The 24526-nt window shown below is 59.8% G+C and overlaps 1 protein-coding gene across 5 annotated transcripts in view; it reads right to left on the reverse strand.

Annotated features, from left to right (window-relative positions):
• The window catches only part of TJP3 (tight junction protein 3), a 28903-nt gene extending 5786 nt beyond the window's left edge, over nt 1-23117 (reverse strand). The window contains exons 1-15 of one of the 5 annotated variants that reach the window (XM_058728953.1): nt 16340-16529; nt 12333-12358; nt 12155-12211; nt 11938-12047; nt 10619-10721; nt 10046-10367; nt 8933-9036; nt 7327-7486; nt 6960-7068; nt 4024-4082; nt 3717-3783; nt 3361-3517; nt 2466-2574; nt 2149-2386; nt 1828-2039 (exon numbers count right to left, since the gene is read on the reverse strand). In XM_058728953.1, coding sequence (XP_058584936.1) covers nt 1828-2039; nt 2149-2386; nt 2466-2574; nt 3361-3517; nt 3717-3783; nt 4024-4082; nt 6960-7068; nt 7327-7486; nt 8933-9036; nt 10046-10367; nt 10619-10721; nt 11938-12047; nt 12155-12202 — 1798 coding nt within the window. In that variant the 5' untranslated portion in view covers nt 12203-12211; nt 12333-12358; nt 16340-16529. Of the gene's footprint in view, nt 1-1827; nt 2040-2148; nt 2387-2465; nt 2575-3360; nt 3518-3716; nt 3784-4023; nt 4083-6959; nt 7069-7326; nt 7487-8932; nt 9037-10045; nt 10368-10618; nt 10722-11937; nt 12048-12154; nt 12212-12332; nt 12359-12793; nt 13095-16339; nt 16530-22863 lie in introns of those variants that run through there. The other 4 variants (XM_058728952.1, XM_058728951.1, XM_058728950.1 and 1 more) reach the window with 4 other exon arrangements.
• Nucleotides 23118-24526: the final 1409 nt, after the last annotated feature.

Here is a 24526-nt window from a genome sequence, read left to right on the forward strand (position 1 = left end):
CACATCATAAGGCAGAAAAACAAGACGTGAGACCACCCTCCGTTACTTACACCCGGGCTCTGACTTAAAAAGAAGCTCTTTTCTGCTTCTGCAGCGCTCACGTGGGTTGGGTTATAGCATTGAAGTCAGTAGACAGCAAACTACAACCCGTGGGCCACATCCGGCCCCCTGCCTGTTTTATAAATAAAGTTTTATTGGAACACAGTCACGTCCACTCATGTACTGCCTCTGGCTGCCTTCCTGCAGAGTGGAATCGTTTTGAAAGAAACCACACGACCCCACAAAGACTAAAATAGTAACTGTGTCTGACCTTTTGCAGGAAGAGTTTGCCAACCACTGGACTGATGGCTATATCATTTTAGCCATGAGGAAACGGGCACAGAACGCACAATGGCAGGAGAAAAGGGAGTAGTCAGCCCCCTCCTGATACCCCTATTCCCATCCCTCGGAAAGGATTTTTTGAATTTTTTCTTTAAAGTTTATTTTTGAGGGGCACCGGAGTGGCTCAGTGGGTTAAGCGCCCAACTTCAGCTCAGGTCATGATCTCAGGGTTCGTGAGTTCGAGCCCCACGTCAGGCTCTATCCTGACAGCTCAGAGCCTGGAGCCTGCGTCGGATTCTGTGTCTCCTTTCTCTGCCCCTCCCCCGCTCACACCCTGTCTCTCTCTGTCAAAAAAAAATTAAAAAATAAACTTCAAAAAAAAGTCACCCCCTCCAGCCCCCACGACCCCCCTTCTTGTCCCTGGATGAGCCTGTTCTGTACGTTTCACACACGTGGACTCACACCCCGTGTGGGCTCTGGGGTCTGGTTCCCTTTCTGAGCGTCAAACACTCAGGGTCCGTCTGCAGGGCAGCGAGGGTGGGCGCCTCGCTCCTGCTAGTGGGCGGGGCAGCGACCTGCGCGTGCGCGGTGGACACGTTCAGCTGCAGACGCGCGCGTGCGCGGTGGGCACACTGTGTGTGTCCCTTCATCTGTCGGTGAGCGTGTGGGTTGTTTCCACGTTTGGGCCGTTGTGAGCCGTGCTGCTGTGGACACGCGTGTTCAGGCTTCGGTCTCACGCCTGCTCACAGTATGCGTGTATTTTAAAGGGTGTCTGTTCAGCGCCAGCTGACACCCTAGAAAGGGCAGCGCCCACTGAACGCCAGGGCGGCCACCGCAGCCACGTGTGGCCGTGGAGCCCCTAAAACGTGGCTGGTCTGAACCCAGATGTGCCGAGTGCAGAATACACACCAGGGCTTACACACACACACACACACACACACACACACACGAGGGTGTGAAATATCTCACCGTCTACTCATAATTGGGTTATCTGTTAAAATGATACTTTGGGGGGCGCCTGGGTGACTCAGTCGGTTAAGCGTCCGACTTCAGCTCAGGTCATGATCTCACAGTTTGTGAGTTCAAGCCCCGCGTCGGGCTCTGTGCTGACAGCTCGGAGGCTGGAGCCTGCTTCGGATTCTGTGTCTCCCTCTCTCTCTGCTCCTCCCCTGCTCACACGCTCTCTCGCTCTCTCTCTCTCTCAAAAATAAGACTAAAAAAAAAAAAAAAAAAAAAAAAAAGATACTTTGGGTATGGTAACAAGGTAAGTTGTTTAAGTTACGGGTAAACACTCCTTTTCGAGATTGCCCCTGCGGCTTGCGGATCTCTACTGGAACAGGAAAGGAGCCCTTTCCTGTTCCCTTCGGCACCCTAAAATAACCCAAAATGGGTATTTTGGGTGGGGGGGAGAGGTTAAGGATGGGGGCTTCCGAAGCCTGGACGTGGAGGAAGACTTGGTCCAGGGCTTCCGAAAGCCTTACGAGCCCCCCCTCCCCTCGGACCCACCTTCTCGAAGCACCACGCGTTCATACGGCGGGTAGTGACCCTGCCTGGTCAGATCGGACAGGTCCTCGCGGCTCCGATGGGTGGTCTTCTTGGCCCCTCGACGGAGACCCCGCAGCCGCCAGAACTCGGCCCGCGCGTTGGAGCCCGAAGACGCGCCCGGCCCGGCGCCCACGGCGCGCTGGGCGGCCTCCAGACTGGCCAGCTGCTCCGCCCTGGGGACGAGGCAGGGGGCTGGGCACGGAGGGCGGCGGAAACCCGGCCCGGGAGCCGGGAGGCCGCGCCCGTCTGCGGCGGGGAAGGCGAGGCCGAGGGGCGACGCACCTGCTCCGGTTGGGGATGATGCCCCGCTCCTGCTCGCGGAGGTCGCGCCCCATGCGCGCCGCCAGCCAGTGGCCCCCGCGGGCGCGGCTCTGCCCGGGGCCGGGGTACAGCGTGTCCAGCACGTGGAAGACGTCTCCGCGGGTGAAGCCCAGGCCCGACGGGGGGCTGGCCTCCAGCTCGAAGTGCGTGCGGATGTAGAAGGAGTCGCCCACGCGGGACTGCACCATTTTCCGGAAGACTGTGGACCGGCGAGGCTCGGTGAGCGCCCAGGCCCCCCGCCCGGCCCCCCGCCCGCCCGGCCGCGCGCGCGCACTCACTGTCCTGCTTCCGCTGCGTCACCAGCTCCACGTCCTCGCCCGGCGGCAGCCCCAGCAGGAACTGCACGGCCTCCTCGCGGGTCAGGTTCCGGAAGGGGACGTCATTCACCTGCGGGGAAGGGGGCGTGGCATGGGCCGCGGCCACCCCCCCCCCCCCCCCCCCCCCCGCCGCCGCGGGGCCAGACAGGCGATGCCAGCTCTGCCGGGCACGGGGCCCACTCCCGGGAGGACAGCAGGGACGGGTCGTGACCCAGCCAACGAGGTCATGACACAGGCAGGGAGACGTTAAAATGTTCCGATGTCCAGGGGCGCCTGGGTGGCTCGGTCGGTTAAGCGTCCGACTTCGGCTCAGGGCACGATCGCACGGGTTGTGAGTTCGAGCCCCAGGGCGGGCTCTGTGCCATCAGCTCGGAGCCCCGAGCCCGCTTCGGATTCTGTGTCTCCCTCTCTCTCTCTCTCTGCCCCTCCCCCACTCAAGCTCTGTCTCTCAAAAATAAATAAATGTAAAAAAGGGGCGCCTGGGTGGCGCACTCGGTTAAGCGTCCGACTTCAGCCAGGTCACGATCTCGCGGTCCGTGAGTTCGAGCCCCGCGTCGGGCTCTGGGCTGATGGCTCGGAGCCTGGAGCCTGTTTCCGATTCTGTGTCTCCCTCTCTCTCTGCCCTTCCCCCGTTCATGCTCTGTCTCTCTCTGTCCCAAAAATAAATAAAAAATGTTGAAAAAAATTAAAAAAATAAATAAATAAATAAATGTAAAAAAAAAAAAAATTTTTTTTTTTTTAAATGTTCACGTGTCCCTGGGGGTGCTGCGGGTCCTGGGGGAGGGCACACAGGCCAGGACAGACTCCGGGGCCACCCAGCAGGCCGCCACACCCACTGCCGGCTGCCCCAAGTCACCTGCAGAATCTCATCTCCCTCCTGGATGCCCTGCCCGTCGGCCGGGCTGCCCTCCTGCACCCCGGACACGAAGATGCCCACGTCATTGCCGCCGGCCAGGCGCAGGCCGATAGTGGAGCCCTTGGGGAAGCGGACCACCCTCCAGTCGGGGCTGTACCTGCAAAGGGAGGCAGAGGCGGGGTCAGGCCGGAATGGGTGGAGAGGGGGCACGCGGGGCCTCCCTGGGAGAGCCCCCACCCCCTCCGGGCCTCAGTTTCCCCACAGCCTCGCATGGCGGGCCCACCAACACGGGGACGCAGCCCCGGGATGCGCGAGTGTCCGGCTGGGGGGGGGCTTTTTTCCCCGGGGGGACGTACCCACGGTCCTCCCTGCTCTGGCCGCTGGGCACCCTGTAGATGTCATAGCTGCTTTGCCTGGGGGAGTCTGAAAGGGAACAGCAGTGTGTTTTCCAAGCACGCTGACTGGTCTAGCCGCCACACCTCAGCCTTAGGGTGTCCCTGCCCCACGGCGCCGTCACCCAGCCCTCCGTCCTTCCCAGGGAGCTGCCCCTGACCTCTTAGGCCCCTGCCCCCCTCTCCCGCCCTGCCTGGCACCACCTCACTGGTTGGGATCAGAAAAATCAGAAGGATGCTCAGAGTCACGTCCCTGCCACCGTCCGCTCACCTGTTTCCGAGATGGTTCTGGAATCCACTGAATTGTCCCGCCAAAGCGGGGGGCTCTCCCTGGAGGGGGAACAGATTTGGGGTGAAGTAGGGGCGGATGCCGAGAGTCGACTTTAGTAATTCCCTTTTATTTGCACCCAGATTCAAAATCTGTCCTTCTGGCTGGGAGACGGTGGGGCCGCTGCTCTCTCTCTGAACTCAGGTTCCCTCCTCTGAGCCCCGGGGATGGCTAAGTCAGGGCCACAAGTAGGCATGGCTCAAAATGAGGCAAACCTGTGGCCGATGGTCACGTTTATTATTCTAATTAGTGAAAAGCTATAGAAGGTGATATGGTCTGAGTGTTGTGCTTCCCCCCCCCCCCACCGCTGTCCTAACCCCGGGGGTGGGGGGGATGGTTTGGGAGGTGGGGCGTCTGGCAGGCGAGGCAATCAGGGTTAGGTGAGGTTGGGGGGGGGGGCAGGAAGGGGGTGCGGGACCCGAGTGCCGTCTCTTCCACGTGACCACACTCGGAGAGAAGCGGGTGGTTGTCTGCAGCCCGGAGGGGAGTCCCCAGCAGGGACCGCCAGAGCCAGCACGGTGACCACGGACCTCCAGCCTCCACAAACCACCCCCCCCACCATGTGTGGTATTTGTCGTCACAGCCCGGGCTGCCTGAGACACACACGGGAAGGAAAGTCCCCTGCAAAGCCGGCCCGCTATTAGCACAGATGAGTTACTTTCCAGACCCGGCAGGCGCTTCCAAATAAACACGTGCGGGTGACTATATACTTTTGAAAGAACGTCAAGGTCACGGGGCGTCTGGGTGACTCAGTCGGTGAGGCTCTCAGGTCACGATCTCGCGGTCCGTGAGTCCAAGCCCTGCATCAGGCTCTGTGCTGATGGCTCAGAGCCTGGAGCCTGCTGCGGATTCTGTGTCTCCCTCTCTCTCTGCCCCTCCCTCGCGTGCGCTCTGTGTCTCTCTTGAAAAATAAACATCAAAAGTTGTTTTTAAAAAGAACAAAACACGAAGACCACGCCGCATGTGAGCATGTGACATTCACCCCGTGAATCCCCAGGGCACGGGAAAGAAATTTGGAAATACCAGTCCCCTCCCCACCTCCGCCTCCTGGGGTGGGCTGGCACCCCAGAAGCCGGTCCGGCCGCTCGGACCCACGGCTCCTCCTGTGTGCAAGTGGGACGCCGGGGAAGGTCATGCAACAGACCCTCCCCCCCGCCCCCAACCCTCTGAGAGATGCTCCCTGTGTCGCTCCAGAGGCTGGCGTTCCTGTTACCGAGCGTCCCCGAGCCCGGCTGCACGGTAACAGCCGTATGAAGGAGCGGGCGTTCACTGTGGCCCAAGCACACACGTGTTGCCTCCTTCTGTCACTGATACTCAGCACCCCGAGATCTGGGGCTCTGGGGTCCCCTTCCCGGCCGAACCAGCCCTGGGGACCCGGGAAAAGAGCGGCACAGGAGGAACCGCGTGCTGAGCTGAGGTTACGAGAAGCAGCTTCTGTCTCGGTCCGTATTCTTAAGTCTCTGTGGGATCATTTGCTCTGGGGACCCGCGAGGCCCTGAGTCCTCCTGCCCCCACGGCTGTGAGTGCGCTGGGGACCAGCCACCCCCAAATCCTACTGCCCTAGCCGGCGCCTCGGCTGTAGCCTCCTAAGACCCAGAGATCAGAGGCACCCAGCGAACTCCACATTATCCGTGTGGGATAACGTTCACCGGTGTTTCGAGCCGCTAGGCTTTAGGGAAATTTGTTACCGAGCCACAGATAACAGATGGACACCCCCCCCCCCCCCCCCCCCGCTTCACAGGCGCCGAAGGCCTTAGCGATAATATACCCATGACCTAATCCCCATGGGCTGGGCACTTATGTTTTGGTTTTTAAATTTTTTTTAATGTTTTTATTTATTTTTGAGTCAGAGAGAGACAGAGCATGAACGGGGGAGGGGCAGAGAGAGAGGGAGACACAGAGTCCGAAGCAGGCTCCAGGCTCCGAGCCGTCCGCACAGAGCCCGGCGCGGGGCTTGAACCCACGGACCATGAGATCATGACCCGAGCCGAAGTCGGACGCCCAACCGACTAGGCCACCCAGGCGCCCCTGGGCACTTCTGTTTTTAGGCATGGAGTCGTGTCCCCTCAAAATTCCTGTACCGAAATCCTAACCCCCAGCATCGCAGAATGTGACGGTACTTGGAAATACGGTCACGGTGGATGCCGTTGGTGGAGAGGAGGACCTACTGGCAGGAGGAGGGGAGGCCCTGATCCCATGTGACTGGTGTCCTTATACAATGGGGACGTTTGGACCCAGAGACAGACAAGGTGACGTGAAGACATCAAGAGGAGGTGGCCACTTACAAGCCCAGGACTTTCTGGAAGCTACCAGAAGGTAGGAGAGACCTCCCGCCCCCTGCCTCCCCGCCTCCCCGCCCCGAGCCTCCAGGGGGAGCGCGGCCCTGCCCACACCCTCATCTGGGACTCCGGAACCGCGAGACCATAAATTTCTCCTGTCCTAAGCCACCAAGTCTGGGCACTGTGTTTATAGCCACCGCAGGACACGAATGCAAGGTCACTGCCACTTGTTCCCGTCTGTAAACATCATCATAACGAGCAATCACCCTCCAGTCCCTGCACACACCCGTGGCTATCTTGCCCCCAAGAGAAAATCCCTAAAGGAGGACTGAAGTCGAAAATGGGTTCGAAATTGGATGGAAGTCGAAATTGGGGGGGGGGGGGGGGTCTTGGAAAATTCCGCTCCTTCTGCTTTAAGTTGATCCCTACCAGGCTCTCCCGGTCCCGAGAACCCAGAGCCACGTACTGGGGGCCAGGAGGACTATGTGTGGACGGGGAAAGCCTCTTCCAGGCAGGCCACCGGGACCGCACCCTCCAGTCGGAAACGATAGGCCCACGTTCCATTCCCACTCAGCCCTTCTGGCCGACAGGGGTACGTACTCGGGGGAGTCGGTCCAGCTGGCATCAGAGCTCCGCCGCACATGCTGGGGCGGCGGTGGGACGTGGGAGGGTGGCACCTGGGACGTTTCTGAGCCGAGGTCTGAGATGTCTGCAGCGGAGAGGACGTCCCATCAGGCCTGCAGCCCGCACCGCAGAGGGGGACGTCAAGGCCCCTCTAAGCCAAGGGGCCCAGGCCAGAGTCTGGCTCAGCCAGTAAGCCCTGACTTCCTGTGTGGCCTCGGACAAGTGTCTGTCCCTCTCTGAGCCTCACAGGGCCAGGCTCACATGCCCCGCCAGGCCCCGCCTGGCCTCCTCGGCCTCCCCTGCCCTCCGCTGAACCCACAGGGCCTGCCCTCTGGCCCCTCACCGTCCAGGAGAGAGCTGTCGCTGTCACTGACGGCCGACGGGATGTTCACCAGGAACTGCCCTCTGTCCCTGAGCACCAGCAGAGTCAGCTTCCCTTCTGACTTCTCGATCAGTCGCCGTGTGTCACTCAGAGACAGATTCTCGCTGGACACGCCATTGATCTAAAAGGCCCGGGAAGGAAGACAGGAAGGGAGTTAACACTAGATAGGGGGATACTAGAAACAGACAGCTTGGTGGGGGCACTAGAAACACACAATTGCTAAAAACAGACGTTCTCAAGAGAAAACGATGGTACGGGATCCCTGCTGTGAGGAGACCATGCCCAGAAGTGACTCCCACAAAAATTCCAGAATTTGGGCGCCTGGGTGCCTCAGTCCGTTAGGTGTCCAACTCTTGATTTTAGCTCCTGTCATGATCCCAGGGTCGTGGGACTGAGCTCCGCATCAGGCTCTCTGCTGACGGCATGGAGTCTGCTTGGGATTCTCTCTCTCCCTCTCTCTCTCTCTCTCTGCCCCTCCCCTCTTTGCATGCACACATGCACGAGCGCTCTCTCTCTCTCTCAAAAAAAAAAAAAAAAAAAAAAAAAAGAATTCCAGAAGCAGCCAATTTTCTGAGGGGCAGGGGGAGCTTTGGGGGAAAATTAAAAGCAGCCTGACTCCCCACCTCCCTAGAAGGGGAATTTCTCAGGAGACGCTAGAAACAAACATTAGGGACAAGTCTAACTAGGGGGCCCTAGTCAGTCCATAGAGCGTGAGTTCAAGCCCCACGTCGGGCTCTGGGCTGACAGCTCAGAGCCCGGAGCCTGTTTCAGATTCTGTGTCTCCCTCTCTCTGACCCGCCCCCGTTCATGCTCTGTCTCTCTCTGTCTCAAAAATAAATAACCGTTAAAAAAAAATTTTTTTATAAAAAAAGAAAGAAAAAGAAAGGAAAAAAAAGAAAAAAGAAACCTGTCTAACCAGGGAGCAGATATGTACATACCCAAAGATACTAAAAGCAGACAATCTGCATGAAATACTAGAAACTGACATTTAGAGGTGGCTTAGGAACATTCAATTGGAGGGAGGACTGAATGCCCCTCTCCACGCACTCCAGGAATCCCTTTCTAACATTTTCCACGGGGAGTGTGTTTGCATTTACTCTGGGGATGGTGAGTTTCTCACCCCCCCCCCCCCCACTGAGCTACCCGTTTCTAGCGTCTGCCCCAAACCCCTAGAAACAGACAATTCCTCGGGATCGCTACAAACAGAAAACTCTGAGGACCCTCGAGAAGCAATCGCCCGGAAAGGGGTTGGAAATCCTACACCAGGAGTCACTAGAAACAGATTTTCAGGAGAGGAGTCTAGAAAGAAACCAGCTTTCAGGCAGAGGTGGTCCTGTAAACCTGGCGACTGGCCCGTCGCGGGATTCTGAGGATACTAGAAACTGACATTTGGCAGGTGGGGGCGGGGGGCCCTCTCTAACCCTTGGGAAGGAGGCAACTGAGTACAACTGGTTCTGGCTCTGCCGACCTGCCGTGCGGCTGGGTCACCCTGCCAGCCCCCCCCACTCCGCCCCCCGCCCGCCACTCGGTCTCCCTGTCCCGCCCCCGACAGGAAGCCTGGGCTCACCTGGAGGATGAGGTCGCCTTCCCGCAGCCCGCGGTTCCTGGCCGCCAGGCCCGACTCAGTGATGTGCTTGATGAAGATCTGACTGCCCAGGGTGACCCCGAACTCTGTGGGGGGGGAAGGAGGGACACTGAGGCAGGGCCTGGGGTCTGGGTTGTAGAAGGTCCACGGCAGGGGCGTGGGAAGGCACGGAGCCCAGGTCCCAGCTCCCCGACACCCTCAATGACATCCCGGTGAGAGTTTTCAGGATGTGACTCTTGTTATCACAGTTAGAAGGCAGCTGGGGCGCCCGGGGCGGGGAGGCTCCGGGTTAAGCGCCCGACTTCGGCTCAGGTCACGATCTCGCGGTTTGTGGGTTCGAGCCCCGCGTCGGGCTCTGTGCTGACAGCTCGGAGCCTGGAGCCTGTTTCAGAGTCTGTGTCTCCCTCTCTCCGCCCCTCCCCCGCTCATGTTCTCCCTCTCTCTCTCTCTCTCTCTCTCTCTCTCAAAAATACACATTAAAAAAATTTTTTTTTTTAATTACAAGGCAGGGGGCCAATGTCCCAGTGCCATTTGTCACATCATGTTTAGAATTCTAAGGCCAGGGTGCTGCTACTGAACTGAGATGGGGTCAGAGACCACACGTTGGCCTTACGGAGGGAATTCTAGTGTCGTGACACTTCTCTGGATGCCACAGTGTGTGAGTTTCCCGGGCCGGAAAGCAACACCAGTTTGCAATCTCATGGTTCTGGGCTCAGAAGTCCCAACACCCAGGCGTGGGCAGGGCCGGTTCCCCCAGGGCCTGGCTCCCCCCTTTTCCGGCTTCCGGAAGCCCCGCATCCTGGGCCCGCGGCCCCTCCTCATCCTCACGGCCAGCAGCTCGGGTCGGGGTCTGCCCATCTCTCTGCCCCCCTCTTGTGAGGACCTCGCGAGGCCGCCGGGCCCCCCGGGACACCCAGGGTCACCCCCACCTCAGAGGCCTGGGCCTGCCCCCCTCTGCCGCACGAGGCCACATGTCCCAGGTCCCAGGGACCAGGACGGGGACGCCTCTGGACACACGGGACAGGGGGTCAGCGCGGCCACGGTGCCCCTTGGCGGGAACCGGGAGCCCCACTGCCGACGACCCGCCGACCTCACCTTCGCTGTCCCTCCTCCGCACCAACACGGACTTCACGGGCCTCATCTGCACGTCCTGCCGCGGCAGCCGCTTAAAGCCCGACACCAGGGCCAGCCCGTTGGCCTCAGACCTGCCGCCTGGGCTCCTGCGCCTGTGGCTGCCGGCCCGGCTCCGGCGGCCCGTCCTCTGCCGGCGGGAGCGCTCGCCCCAGGAGCGGCCAGACCCGCTGGATGTGTCCCCGTCGTAGCCCTGGCCGTGGTCAGCCTCCCCATCTGAGACCTGATGTCCCCCAGAGGGGCTGGCCTTGGCAGGCAGCTGGATTTTCCGGGGACGCTTGACGGTCTGTGAGGGGAGAAAGGGGAGGGGTCGGCTCGAGGCTCCGCCCCGACCCCTGTGGAAGGTGGGGGGGGGGGGGGCCCTCTCTGGGCCTGAACGTCCAAGCTGTGAAATGGGGACCAGATTCCACCTGCTTGTAGAAGCTTCCACTCATAACACCCGCGGGCTGCAGGCGGGGCTCAAAGTGGGGCGGGGGGAGGGCAGAGGTGCCCACGGGGGGGGGGGGGGGCTGCCCCGCCCACCTGGCCCCCACTCACAATGTTGGCCAACTTGGTGCAGGTTTTGAGTATCTGAATGGCAAAGGTGGAGGTGACGCTCTCCATGGAGACCCCATTCACCATGACGATGTGGTCCCCTGTCCTGAGAGAAGAGGGAGGCTGGGTCTCAGGGACGAGTCCTCACATAGGAGCCCTCTCCTCAGGCCTTCCCTGCAGCCCCTGCCATGTCCCCCAGTGCCCGACTTTGGGGCAGGCACCTCCCAGTCTACAAGGCCTGGTTCTAATACGCTGGTGTCCCCAGGCTCACAAAGACATTTATCCTTCTGGCATTTATCCCTCAGTTTCCTCATCTGTAAAATGGGGCCAACAACAAATCCAACTATAATAATAGACTTCAACCGGGGCCCCTGGGTGGCTTAGCCAGTTAAGCGTCTGGCTCTTGATCTCGGCTCAGGTCATGATCTCACGGGTCCGTGACTTTGAGGCCCTCGTTGGGCTCAAACTTACTGCACGGAGCCTGCTTTGGATCTTCTGTCTCCCTCTTTCTGGCCATCTCCTGCTTGCGCTCTCTCTTTGCCTCAAAAACAAATAAACGTTATAAAAAGAAAATTGAATGCAACCACAGAATGCAAGCTGTGATTTTAAGTGTCTCCGTACCCCTCAATCCTTGTCACGCCCCCTGTTTCTGCTTTTCTCCCCCTTTCCCTGTGTTTTTTTTTTTTTTTAACGTTTATTTATTATTGAGAGACACAGAGCATGAGCAGGGGAGGGGCCGAGAGATGGAGAGACACAGAATCTGAAACAGGCTCCAGGCTCTGAGCTGTCAGCCCAGAGCCAGACGCGGGGCTTGAACTCACAAACGGCGAGATCATGACCCGAGCCAAAGTCGGACGCTTAATTGACTGAGCCACCCAGGCACCCCTTCCCTGTGTTTCATAACGTCTCTCTCTCTCTCTCTCTCTCTCTCTCTCTGAAGCTGTGTCTCAATTCTGGACTGAACCATATCACCCGTCAGCCACTCAGGTCCCAGAACCGTTTTCCCAACAGAACGCCCAGGAGCCTGCCGCTCCCAAGGGCTCAGAACACAGAGTCTCCTTCCCTGCGGCCACAAAAGGCTTCCAGGACCTTTCATCCCAGGAAGGCCATTATGACCCCGGAGACCTACAGCGAAGGACCAGGAAGTGGCTTGGGGAGGGTGACTCTCCCAACGCCAACCCTGTGCTGCTGGCAGCTCCGAGCCCTGTGTTGACAGAGCTGAAAGGCACCAGGCACTTTCCCCGCTCCTGGCTTTGGCCCACACACCTCCCTGCTCTCGGCAGGCCCGCCCCTGCCCGCACCCCTGCTGCCTTGATACTCACTGCAGTTGGCCCTCAGCTGGCCCCCCCGGCACCACATCCGACACGACCACGGATCCACTGGGCCGGTCTCGGCCACCAGAGATTGCAATGCCAAAGCCTCTCCGGGGGTCCTGAGAGGGGAGGAGACCTAGGATGAGTTTTTGTGTCCTCCCGTGGAGCAGCCCGGGATCAAGGTGGCACCCCTGTAGGCACCCACGCGGGGAGAGGGAGGCCTCACCTTGCAGAGCGTGGCCGTGTGCTGTTCCCAGATGGTCATCTCCTCCATGTCCAACACCTGACAGCAGAGGAACGGGAGGTGGGCTTGAGGCCACTGGAGCATGCAGGGGTCCCCCGCCCTGGGTGGGGAGCCCGGCTGTGACACTCCCCGGGTCCCAGGCCTGTGGGCAGGTTGCTACCTCTCTGGAGACCTCAGCTTTTGTATCTGCAAGGTGGATTTAGGTCAGGGGTTCTCAGTTAGGGACCATGCTGCCCCCCAGAGTACGTGTGATGCTGGCGGTCATCACAATGCTGCCCAGCCCCCCACAGAGCGGGGAAGCCCCCCCACAGGGAATGATCCAGGCCCAAATGTGCCAAAGCTGAGACCCTCGTTTGAGTGAAGCAAACTGGTGAGAGGAGAGAAAATGCAAGTGCCTGGGGGGATCCATGCCTGGGGGAGGGGGGATCGAGGGGGGGGGGGAGGGGGGAATCCATGTTTGGGAGGGGAATCAAGCCAGGCCTGCCAGGCAGAGGGAGCCCACTCTGCTCCAGCCACCTGGGGCCTCCTCACTGTTCCTCCGACCCCTGGGGCCTTTGCACGTGCTGTTCCTTCTGCCTGAAACTCTTTTCCCCCAGATCTCCACCTGACTCCTTCCCTCACCTCCTTCTCCTCTCAGCTCCTGTGCTACCTTGCCGGGGAGGCTTTCCAACCACCCGGTGCGGAACAGTAAGCTCTTCCGGCTCCACGGCAGACCGCCCTATCCACCCTTCCCCAATACGTGTTCCTAATTCGGAGAACTTGTGACCCCTTGACGTTCTCTTGGCTTTTTTGGTCTGTCCGTCTCCCCTCTCTAGAACATCCGATCTGGAGGGCTGAGATTTTTGTTTGTCTCGTTCACAGTGGAGTCCCGGTTCATAGCAGGGATTCAGGAGCAATTTACTGGAGGAAGAAAGGAGGGAAAGAGGGGAGAGGAAGGAAGGAAGGAAGGAAGGAAGGAAGGAAGGAAGGAAGGAAGGAAGGAAGGAAGGGAGGAAGGAAGGAAGGGGGTGCTTTCCTTGTGCGGGGGGGGGGTACTTTACAGGTACTATCTCATTTAATCCACTCACTGAAGGGAGATCCCATCATCCCCATGTCACAGATGAGGCAACTGAGGCACAGAGAGGCGAAGTCACTTGCCAGGACAACAGCCCCGACAGAGGCTGTGGCTGAGAACGTGGATTCGGTTATTTGCACACCCGTGATACAGATGGGGACTTGGCTTCTGGGAGTACAAGGCCACTCTCCAGGACACCCGGCCAGAGAAGGCCGGGCGTGAAGCCCACCCTCCCCCGCCCCCTCCCTGTCCCTTTCCTCTCCGGGCCTCCCCCCCCCCCCCCCCCCGCCTGGTAGACCCGCCCCCCCTCCCCCCGGGGGCACAGCAGGTGGTGATTCCTCCCCCTAAGAACCCCTCGCTGGCTGCCCCAGTGCCTTTTCTTAACGGATCCCGGGAGAGCGGCATTCCTGGCTCCCAGGGGGTGGGGGGAGGGGGCGAGAGACAAACACCGCCGAGGGCGGGGCCTCCCGGGCACTCCCGGCCCCGCGGTTACCCGGGAGCTGAGGGCAGCGCTCCCAACCCCGACTCAAACCCCTCCGCCGGCTGCCTCAGTTTCCCCGCCTGCCAAATGGGCTACCCCCACCCCCCGGCGCCCTGGCCTTCAGGGCCGAGGCGGCGGCGGCGCGGGGCAAGGAGCCAGGCGGGAAAAGCAGAAAGAGCCTCGACTTTCCTCCTTGGCACGTTAGTAAGAGACACCGCGCTCCGCTGGCTGCCGACGAGACGCTCATCGTTTAACCCTGAGCGACCTTAATGTGTCACCGCTATTATTCCCACCTTAAGGGAGAGCAAAGGAAGGCCCAGAGAGGCGCAGTAACTTGCCTGAGGTCACCGGGTGAACAGGTGGACACAGGCGACCGGTCTCGCACCCTTGCCCCTAACCACGGCACCCCTCCGCCCTGTCCCTTGTTTTCTTCTTCCGGACTTATGTTTCAAAGCAGAATCTTTGTACTCGCTTTGAGTTTACACTTTGTATCATTAAATGCCCTCCGGAACTTTGATTTCCCAGCCTTATTTTAAGACACAGCCCCAGGGAACCAGGGCCCCTGGGGGACAGGGGCAGGTGGCCCAGGCTTGCCCTGCCACCCGCCCCCCTCCCGCCCCGTGCAGGTTCACCTCCTTAGATATTACAGACCTTGTCTAAAACCCACGGGGCCAAGCCTAACCCACCCCCCAGTGGCCCTCAGCTCCGTTCACCTGCACGTCTTCGCCCTGGCAGTCCCCTGGGCCCAGAGACACCCCCCCAAGAACCCGCAGGCAGCTAGCCCTCGCCACTTGGGTCTCCTGCCTCCTCAGGCAGCCTTCCTGGGCGAGCCAAACTTCCAGGGCTCCCTGTCATCCTTCCCCGTTTTCTTTCTTAGGCTTGGATCACGGCACCCCAAACCATCTTAAATTATCCTGTTTAGGGGCAGGCACCTGGGCAGCTCGGTGAAGCATCTGACCTCCGCTCAGGTCATGATCTCACAGTCTGTGAGTTCGAGCCCCGCGTCGGGCTCTGTGCTGCCAGCGCAAAGCCCACTTGGGGACCCCGGTTCCCCTCCCTCTTTGCCCCTCCCCCACTCGCTCTCCCTCTCTCTCAAAAATAAACATTTCTTAAAAAAATTAGCCAGTTTAATCATCAGCTTGCAAGTTCCTGATCTTTCCTCTTGGGCCGTGAAGGCGGGCTGCGGCCGTCTCTCGGGCACCCTGGTGATGGCCCTTGGCGTCTCCTGGGCCCTGGTGAACCCCTACTCATCCTTCAGAGCCCCCCGGGACGCTGTTTCTTCCTCCAGGAAGTGAGTCCTCAGCGGCCCCATTCACACGCCTTACATCCCTAATCATTGGAATCGGGGGTGTCCCAGTCCATTGCCTCCCATACACCCCTCTAGTCTGCGGCCTGCGGCTGGGCAAGGTTGGGGACCCTGGGACCCCAGTAGAGTCCCCACAGAACCAGAAGAGAGACGGAGTTCGAGGAATGGGGGTGAATGGTGAGATAAAAGGCCTATTCAGCCAGGAACTCAACCGGGTGTGTCCAGAATTCCTAGACCCCTCGGTCAGCCCTTCACCCACCCAGGTGAGCTCTGAGGGGGCGGGGCCTGGGCCTTTATCCCCACCCCCTCCCCCAGGGAGGAGGAGAGGAGGAGTCACCCAAACGGGCGGGTCAGGTGGTACCCTGTCACACAACCCCGGGCACTTGGCTCCCCGCCCCCTCCCCATCTCCGCCTCCGGGAACCGGGGCGCGGGGAGAGGGGGTAGGGGGGGCCACAAATATGGGAGGTGGGGAGGGGATTCTGGAAGCCTCCCCCCACCCCCCCACCCGCAGCCAGGACGGAAGTTGGCGGGAACCAGAACTGCCCGGAAGTGTGGTCTGGGGCGAGCCACGTTCCCCTAAGGCCTCACTTTACCCCTCCAGGCGCGATCTGCCGCCCGGTGCGGCGGTTATGAAAGGGGTCAGCCCGAGCTCGGTCCCCGGAGGGTGAGGTTTCCCCCCAAATAGAGACAAGGGGATCCCCTCCCCCCAGCAGGTTTGCTCGTGGGTAAAAGGGGCTCAAGACCCCTGCCTCTGCCCGGTAATGCAAGTTAACGGCTCTGTATACAGTAGGCGCCCAATGAATGTTGGTTCCGGCCTCGCCGCACTCACCGAAGCCACCCCAGCCCACAAATGAAGTCATTGCTGCCGTCCCACTGTTGCTCAAGACTAACTCGGCCCGAACACCCCGCGTAAACATCTTTATAGGGCACCCAAGACGTGCCAGGCGCTAAAAACACGGTTTCCTCTTTGAATCCTCCCTGCACCTCCTTCCCGAGGAAGATGGCCCATTTGAGGGGCGAGGTATGGAGAGGCCTTGATTCACCGGCCCGAAGTTACACAGAAAAGTCAGGATTTGACCCCAGAGAGGCAGACCTTGGAGCACGGAAAGATCCCCCCCCCCCCCGCCCCCGACAGCTTTTGGAGACCAGAGGGCGAACGCCCCTCTCTGAGCAGCCTCGGCCTAGCCACCACCTTCCTCTGGGCCTCAGTTTCCCCACCTGTAACCTGGGGTGGTCTGGGGTCCAGGCCCCAGGTCGCAGACTGGATCCAGGTCGCGGACCCCAGCTAGATCCCCTCCCCCTCCCGTCCTCTGCGCGCTACTCGCCTGGAATCTCACCGCCATGGTCCACCCCTGGCCTCTCCAGCGCCCCTGTCCCGGGGCGGGGGAGGGGGGGGCCTGGAAACGGTCAATCGGTCCCCACCTCGGGGTGAGGGAGGAGGCTAAGGACGGCTGCGGCGGAGAGAGCGCCCGGCCCTCGCCTCCTCCAGCCGCTCTGGGTCGCACCTGCCCCTCGTCCCCCGCCCCGTCCCCTGCCGGCCCCGCCCCCGCCCCGCCACGCCTTCGGGACCGCGCCGGGGCCGCCTCCGCCCCCGCAACACAGGCTCCGGGCTCCGGGGTGGGAATGCCAGACCGGGTTTTCCACCCAGCCGGGCACGAGCCCGCCGTCGGGGCAGGACGCCGGCCGGGCGGGGCTGCAATGAAGACCCGGCAGGAAGTCCGGCCGCGCTCGGAACCGGCGCCTGGGACGGGGCAATCGGCGCCCCCGGCACGTTTCGAGGTTCCGCTGGGACATCGGTTGCACCAAAAGCAGGTTGAGTGCCAGAGACCTCCAGGGCGCAGGGCTAGCCTTCCTCAGGGCACCCCATCTCCAGGAAGTTCCCCCCCCCCCCCACATTTCATAGAGGGGAAACTGAGGTCCAGAGGGGTCAGAGACTTGGGCTTTCTGAACGTCCACGGCTGCCGCCCCAGGGCTTGGCCCCAAAGCCAGCAGAGAGAGCTCTGTCTTCACACCCCACCCGGGGCGGGGCTCCCCGCGGAGGAGGGCGGGCTCTGGGGAGCAAAGGCCGGGTCCGGAAGGTGAGATCTTGGGGTGACAGGACCAGGGCAGACACCCACACGTTCCTTGCTGCTTTAAATATATACTTAAACATTTTATTTATAGGAGCGCCTGGGTGGCCCAGTCGGTTGAGCGTCCCTCCTTGGCTCGGGTCGCGATCTCACGGTTTGTGAGTTCAAGACCTGTTTTGGACTCTACACCGGCCGTGCAAAGCCTGCTTGGGATTCTCTCTCTCTCCCTCTCTCTCTCTCTCTCTGCCCCTCCCCTGCTTGTGCTCTCTCTCTCTCAAAAACAAATAAATATTTTTTAAAACTAAAAAAATAAACATCTTTTTAAAAAGTTGTTTAATGTTATTTATTTTTGAGAGAGACAGAGACAGAGCATGAGTGGGGGAGGGGCAGAGAGAGAGGGAGACACAGAATCGGAAGCAGGCTCCAGGCTCCGAGCTGTCGCCACAGAGCCCGACGTGGGGCTCAAACTCACAACCCACTAGATCATGACCTAGGCCGAAGTCGGACGCTTAACTGACTGAGCCACCCAGGTGCCCCCCAAATAAGTATCTTATTTACGTATTATATTTATGATATAAATGTTATATTATTATAAATATATACCCTGAGTCCCCTCTGTTCCTGTGCCCCACTCACGCCAAGGTCAAAAGGGCAAATCCGGGCACGGACACCCTCCCCAGCCTCATCCAGTCAGCTCCAGCAGAGAGGAATCCCAGGCTATGGGAAGGGCACAGGAAGGCAAAGAGGAAACTGGGGGATCAGGAGATGCTTTCTGGAAGAGGGAGCATTGCCGCTGGGGTTTTGAAGGGTGAGTAAGAGTTTGCCAAATGAACAAGGCAGAAGATACAATCAAAATCTCTGAGGCCCCCAAAGCTGACTTCTTGTTCTCCCCCAAAACACTAATCTGGAGAGCCCAGGCCAGAAGTGGGCCCTCGAGCATCTCCTAAGGTCCCTAAGGCAGTAAGCTTTTGCAGAAAGCCTCTCTGAGCACCGGCTGGAAACCTCAGGGCTGGAGGACAAAGCACATTCTCCCGGTGCGACGTTTGGCCACCAGGAGGCAGCGCCCCAAACGATTGTAGGTAGGACAAGATCAAACCCTTTTTTTGTTTTAATCGCTGTGTGTTTGTGTTCATGAATCACGGGAGAAACCTAACCGAGCTCCCCGCTGACACGCGCATCAGGGTGCCCTCAATGGCTCCCTAGTGCCCATCCGATGCCCTTTTGCTCAAAGGCAGGGTTTTATTTTTTTTTTTAAGTACGCGCCACGCCCAAGGTGGGGCCTGAACCCACGACCCCGAGATCAAGTGTCAAACGCTCCACCAACCGGGCCGGGCAAACGCAGGGCTGGGAAAAAGGGCGTGGCCAGCGCGGTGCAGTTTCACAGGCCAGAGGAGCCGGCCTTAAACCCACTAGTCCAGCCGCTCCTGACCGCCAGGTCCCTTTGAGGAAATAAAAATCTGCTTGTCATCAATCCATTTCATTCACACGTCCATTGTTTTTTTCATCCGGTCGTTAAGGCGCCGCGAAACTGTTCGGGGCCAAGCAGGCGAGCGGGAGCCCCCAAGAACTGACTTCCCATCTGAAATTTCAATGCCAGATTCAACCAGGAGGGGGCAGTGTGGGCACAGCGCGAAGGAGGGAGGGAAGGGCAGGGAGGGCGCTGTGGACGGTGGGGTCGCCGGAGTCCTTCTGGGACGACCCTCCTCCGCCTTTCTGAGGGCCTAGCGGGAAACTGAGGCAGAGAGACGGCCTGGGCTGGGCTGAGGCCCCTCAGAGTGTGGCCGCAGGAGAGGTGGGACCCTGGGGGGTGTGGGGGGTGTGTGTGGGGGGGGGGTGTCACACAGGGGGCTTGGGCCCTCCCTGGTGGAGGCTGCTTTGCTGGGCTGTAGGAGGCTGAGGCCGTATCTGTGGTCGAACAGGTGTCGCTCCAACCCAAGGATGCCCCGGAGCAGCTCTGCGGCCCGGCTGGCTCTGGTTCGCTCATCTGCATTTACGGAGCCCCTGCTGTGTACACGCAGGACTGACGGGACAGACCCGGGAGAGCAAGACAATGACCGAGTCGTCACCCAACGTGAATAAAAAAGTACAACCTAGACTTCTGAGAGCGTCAGCAGGGAGACACGACAGGGGCTGGGGGCTCAGGGAGGGCTTCCCGGAGGAAGGGCACTCAAACTAAGGACTACGTTTAGGAGGCGTGATGGAGGTGAGAGGCGTCCGAGCAGAGGAACAATTAGACCTAAAGGAGATGAGGGAGGAGCCATGGGGAGATCTAGGTGAGGGCACAGCCTGTGCAAAGGCCCTGCGGCAGGACCTGGGCATGTTGGAGGAGCCGGGAGGCCCGTGTGGCTGGAGCGGAGTGAGCGAGGGGGAGAGAGGGAGGAGGGGAAGGCGGAGGGGGGGGGCCGGGGCACGTCCTGCAGGGCCTTGGGGGCCTCAGTGAGGACTCGGGCTTATCCGGCTCCGTGCTGAGAACAGAGCCTGCTTGGGATTCCCTCTCCCTCTCTCTCGGCCCTTCCCCTGCTCGTTCTCTCTCTCTCTCTCTCACACACACACACGCACAACATAAATAACCTTAAAAAAAGAGAAAACACTACAAAAAAAGAAAAAGGAAAAAGAATGCCGCAATGAATTCAGAAATGGATGGTAAGCTGATCGACAGCCACGGGTCCATAGGGCAGTAAAGTCTCCACTGGGTAAAACTCACTTACATTTCTGGGGATCAGAATCATTCGCAATGCTGCCAGTTTCCCATAATTTACGGGGCTGTAAAGTGGTTCAAAGGCAAAAGGAAGCGCGGACAGTGTTCGCGCACACGCCAAAGCCCGGCACGGATCGGACGTCCATTAAGTCCACAAGCCCCGAGGAGCTACCGAATGTTCTCGAGCCACAGTTCCCGCTTATTGGCTGCACGCCTCTCCGTGGGGCTCTTTCTGGAAGGCGCCTACTCCCTGCCGGCCTCTGTGAGCTCTACCGCTGTAGCATCATCCCAAGCACCTAGAACAGTGCCCGGTATGCAGTCAGCGCCTACTAGGTGAACAAACCGCTCCCGGGGAGTCACCTGAGATTCTGAAGGCAGAGAGAGCAGTGCTGTGTACTCCGGAAGGAACATTCCGGGTGTGGCAGGCGCAGCCACTGGGCACATGAGGGTTGGCCACGTGGGGGTCGTGGGGGGCCTTGAACGAGCGGTGGCCGAGGACAGCTGGCCTGGGGTACAGGTGCAGAGGCCGGGCTGACCACGGACGCTGTGAGAAAGGTGTCAGGGGTCTGGGTCCTACCCCCAGCTGGGCTCTGCTCTTCCCCAGCTTCCTTCCAGAACTCCGGCTTCCTCCCATCTGGGGGTAGGGGTGGGGGTGGGGGTGGGGGTGGGGGTGGGGATCCCTTCCGTGAAGCCCCTCCAGCTCCCTTCCGTCCACTGCAAGCTTCTGGAAGAGTCTACGTGCCCCTCCTCACCTTCCTTCCCTGCCCCACCACGGTGCTCTCAGGAAGGTGCCCCAGGACCCCCGTGTTGCCAAGCCCTGGGACATTCCTTGTGGCTACGACTTTGCTGCCATGTCAGCTGTACGTGATTCCAGAATGAAATGTTTTGCTTGTTCGGTTTAAAGCCACATTCTAGCAGGGCCTCCAGGTGTGGCCTCCCTGGTCCCCCCTGGTTCTGCCCTCGAGCCCACAGTCTGTCCTCCCCGCAGCGGCCGCCGGGGGGCGCCTTCGAGCCCCGAGTCAGGTCCTGCCCTCCTCTGCCTACAGCCCTCCGGGGCTCCCACCTCCCTGGGGTAAAAGCCTAAACCCTCCCCTAATCCCCAGCACCCCGCACAGCCTGCCCTGTTCCCGTCCCTCCCCTCCCCTCCTCTCTCTCTCTCTCTCCCCCTCTCCCACTCTGCTCTAGCCACAAGGGCCTCCTGGTTGTTCCTCCAACTCCAGGCCTGGTCCTGCCCCAGGACCTTTGCACGGGCTGTGCCCTCGGTCTGGAATGCTCATTCGCCAAACTCACTTCCTTCAAGACGGCTCAAACGTCACCTTCTCAAGAAGGCTGCCTCTAATCCTTCTACACAAGGTTGTAAAATACCCCTCTGCCCGTTTTATTCCTGCCCCTGTGGCTCTTTTGCATTCTTTCCCTCTGTGAGACTGACCACTCTTCAACCCCGGATACGATTTACTTCCTTATTATATCTCTTGTTTCTTGTTTGTCTTCTGCTTCCAAAACACAAGCCCACAAGACAAGGGATTATTGTTGGTCTGGTCCCCTGCTGAATCCCCAAGGCCCGGAAGGGCACCCAGCATACAGTAGGTGCCTGATAAATGCAGGTGCACTCCCTGGGCAGCCCCTCCTCCCAGGGCCATCTCCCACGAACCTCAGCCCGTTCCAAAGGGTGTCAGGCTCCTCCCTGAGCACATACTGCTCCTCTGGCTGAAGGCCAAACAGAAACCCGAATTTGCCTCCGCGGACTTTCCCCACAATCCAGGGCCACACGGAAGCACTGAGCCAAGGAGGCAGGACGTTTACAAGATGCTTAGCCTAGAGTGTTGGTTGGGGCGGGTGGGCAGGGGCAGCCCCCAGTCGTCCCTCCTCTCCTTCCTGCCCTACTTTCCTGTGCAGCCCCGGGCAAGTGGCTACCCCTCTCTGAGCCCGACCTCAACTCCTGTCTCACGCGAAGGTGGATGGGACATTGCGACTCGCCTGGAATTCTGAGTTCTCACTTGGGGTGGGACGGTTTACCCCAACCCCCGATGACTGAGAATCTATTACCCACATTATCATTTGCTGCACTCAGCAGCCCTGGGTCGTGCTGACTCGACCTGCACCCATTCTATGGAGTGGAAGACTGAGGTTTAGATAAGCGAAGGGGCTGGAGGCTGGGTCTATCTGAGTCCACAGGTTTTCTCCCCAAACCCCAGGCGGGTGGGATCTGACAGCCCAGATATATCTCCTTCCAACCCCACAGACCCCAGACTTGAAATCTCTCTACTCGGCACGAGTGTCCCCAAATTCCAGACCAGCTATACGCCCCGAGACTCATAGGCCTGTGTCTCCCGGGCCCCAGGGGGCCCTCTCTGTCCCAGACAAAGAGACTTGAGGTGCAATCAGACACTCGGCTGGCCAGGAAGCCCTCTTTGTGCTGCCCTTTGGGGAGCAAACGACCCAGAAAAAACTGTTGCCGCCCGACCCTGTCCTCTGCAGGTTCCGGGCTTCCTTGGCCCTGGGGGCCAACTGGCTCCTCGCCCACGGGAGGCTCTGGCCGCCGCCCCTGCCCCTTCCTACATCTCTCCGCTGGCAAGTTTTGCCCAGGGAAGGAATCCAGACAGGGGCCCGGGGCCCCCATCGCCGTGGTAAGGCCACCGTGGGACCCCTTCCCAGGCTCCGGCAGGTCCCGGCAGTGGGGGGTCGGGGGGGGGGGGAAGGGGGCGCCACTGTCTGGAAACTTGGGAGTCTCTTCAGAAGCTCCAGGAGGCCCACACACCAACTGGGAACCGGGCTGCCTTGCCGGCCCCCTCCCTGCCCGGGCCTCCCTTCCTCACTTTGGGGGATCAGAGACCAGCCTGGGCCTCCTCTGCCTCCCTGGCACCACCTGGGCCAACAATGACCCTTTTAAGTCGCTGGCTCTGGCGTCCGGGCAGGTTGCCAGGGACAGTAACCGCCAGCCAGATAATCCCTTAGAAACTATGTCAAACGCCCACACATGAGTGTCAGTTTCCTGCTTTCTGGGCTGCAGGGGGAGGTGATGGAGGTCCCAGGACCCTCTGGTCAGGGAGTCAGTCCGCGCGGAGCAGGGTGGGGGACTTACCCGTCCAGGAGGCCCGGTGGCCTTGGGGCAGGTGGCAGGAGCCGGGGCCTGGGTGCCCGCCTGGCATGGAGGTAGGGAGAGGACCTGAGGGCTGAGCTCTGTCCTCCCCACCTGTTTCCCCAGCTCTGTCCTCCCGCGTGGAGGCAGCACGTCTGTCCCGCGCCAGGTGGAACCAGCAGGACGAGGTGCACAACGGGAGTGAGAGCCCGGCCGCTGGTTGGGTATGTGCCTCTGTCGCAAGGTGCCCTCACGTGGGAGCAGCTGGCCTTAACCCCTGCTCACCCAGAGGCCCGGGGACGCCGGGCTCCCGCCCTGCTCACACCGCTGAACCTTGAGCTCCTGGCGTCAGCGCGGGGACTGGGACAGGCGGGCAGGTCCTCGGGGGAAACCCCCGCCCGCCCCCCTTCTCACTACAGTCCTTGAACCCGAGACCGCCAAGCCCTTGCACTTGCCGAGAGACGGTCCACTTCCCACCGGACAGATCTGAGCGCCAATTCCGCCTCTCGGCCCCAGGCTCTCCTGCCGGGATTCCGAGGCCAGGAAGGGTCAACCGTTTCCCTGCTGGGTGGCCTTGGGCAAGTCACCGAGCCTTGTCAGTTTCCTCGCCCGAGAAGTGGGGAAAACACTAAGCACCTGATTCCTAGGGCTGTTTCGAAGGTCGAAGAAATGAATGCGTGTTTGTCAAGTGGGCGCCCAGTAGGCCCGCACCCTCCAGCCACTATCCACCCACGGGGCGGAAGGACAAGGTTTGGGTGAGTGTAAGGCACATGTGGATCTGGAAGGCTCAGCATGCGAAAAAGAAGGTAAAACGCGTCGCTCTTTTTAATATTGATTCCGCGTTGAAATGACAATACTTCGGATGTACTGGGTTAAACGACATATTTTTTTTTTATTAAAATGTTTTATTTATTTTTGAGACAGAGACGGTGAGCACGGGAGGGGCAGAGAGAGAGAGAGAGAGAGAGAGAGAGAGGGAGGGAGAGGATCAGAGGATCCCAAGCAGGCTCTGCACCGAGAGCGCAGAGCCCGATGTGGGGCTCGAACTCACGAATCGTGAGGTCATGACCCCGGGGGGCTGATCGGACGCTCAACCGACTGACCCACCCAGGCGCCCCATACTGTTAAAATTCACCTTCCCTGGTCACTTTTTCCCCCTTCAAACTGTGATTCCTAGAACATTTAAAACCACATTGGAAGTTTTCCATTTAAATCGGCTTGCATGATGGTCGCATGGGACCACGCCGGGGCAGGCGCTTAATGCATCCTAACGCATTATCCGTTAAGTTCGTCTTTATCCATCCCGTTCTGTCGTCGTGGTACCAAATCGGTATTGTTTCCGAAGCATTTAGCAGCACCTGAATCTACCTTGTGTCTTGTGCCCGCTTATCCGCCTTTGCAGACTGTCACCTCATTGAGCTTAGGGGTTTTGTCTCGCTCATTCCTGTGTCTCCGTGGCCTGGAACAGCGCCTGGTATACAGTAGGTGCTCAGTAGATAATTTGTGGCAAAAGTGAATGAATGAATGAGTGAATTATAGCATAGACGACGCGTGGAGTCCCTGGTGCTGACGGTAATAGCCACCAGGGGGCGCCAGAAACCAGGAAACCGGCCCCAGCCGGGAGCCTCCCTTTCCCGCCTGTAAAATGGGAACCAAGGAGCAGGGA

Source organism: Neofelis nebulosa, chromosome 4 (genome assembly GCF_028018385.1).
Source record: "Neofelis nebulosa isolate mNeoNeb1 chromosome 4, mNeoNeb1.pri, whole genome shotgun sequence".
Taxonomy (NCBI): domain Eukaryota; kingdom Metazoa; phylum Chordata; class Mammalia; order Carnivora; family Felidae; genus Neofelis; species Neofelis nebulosa.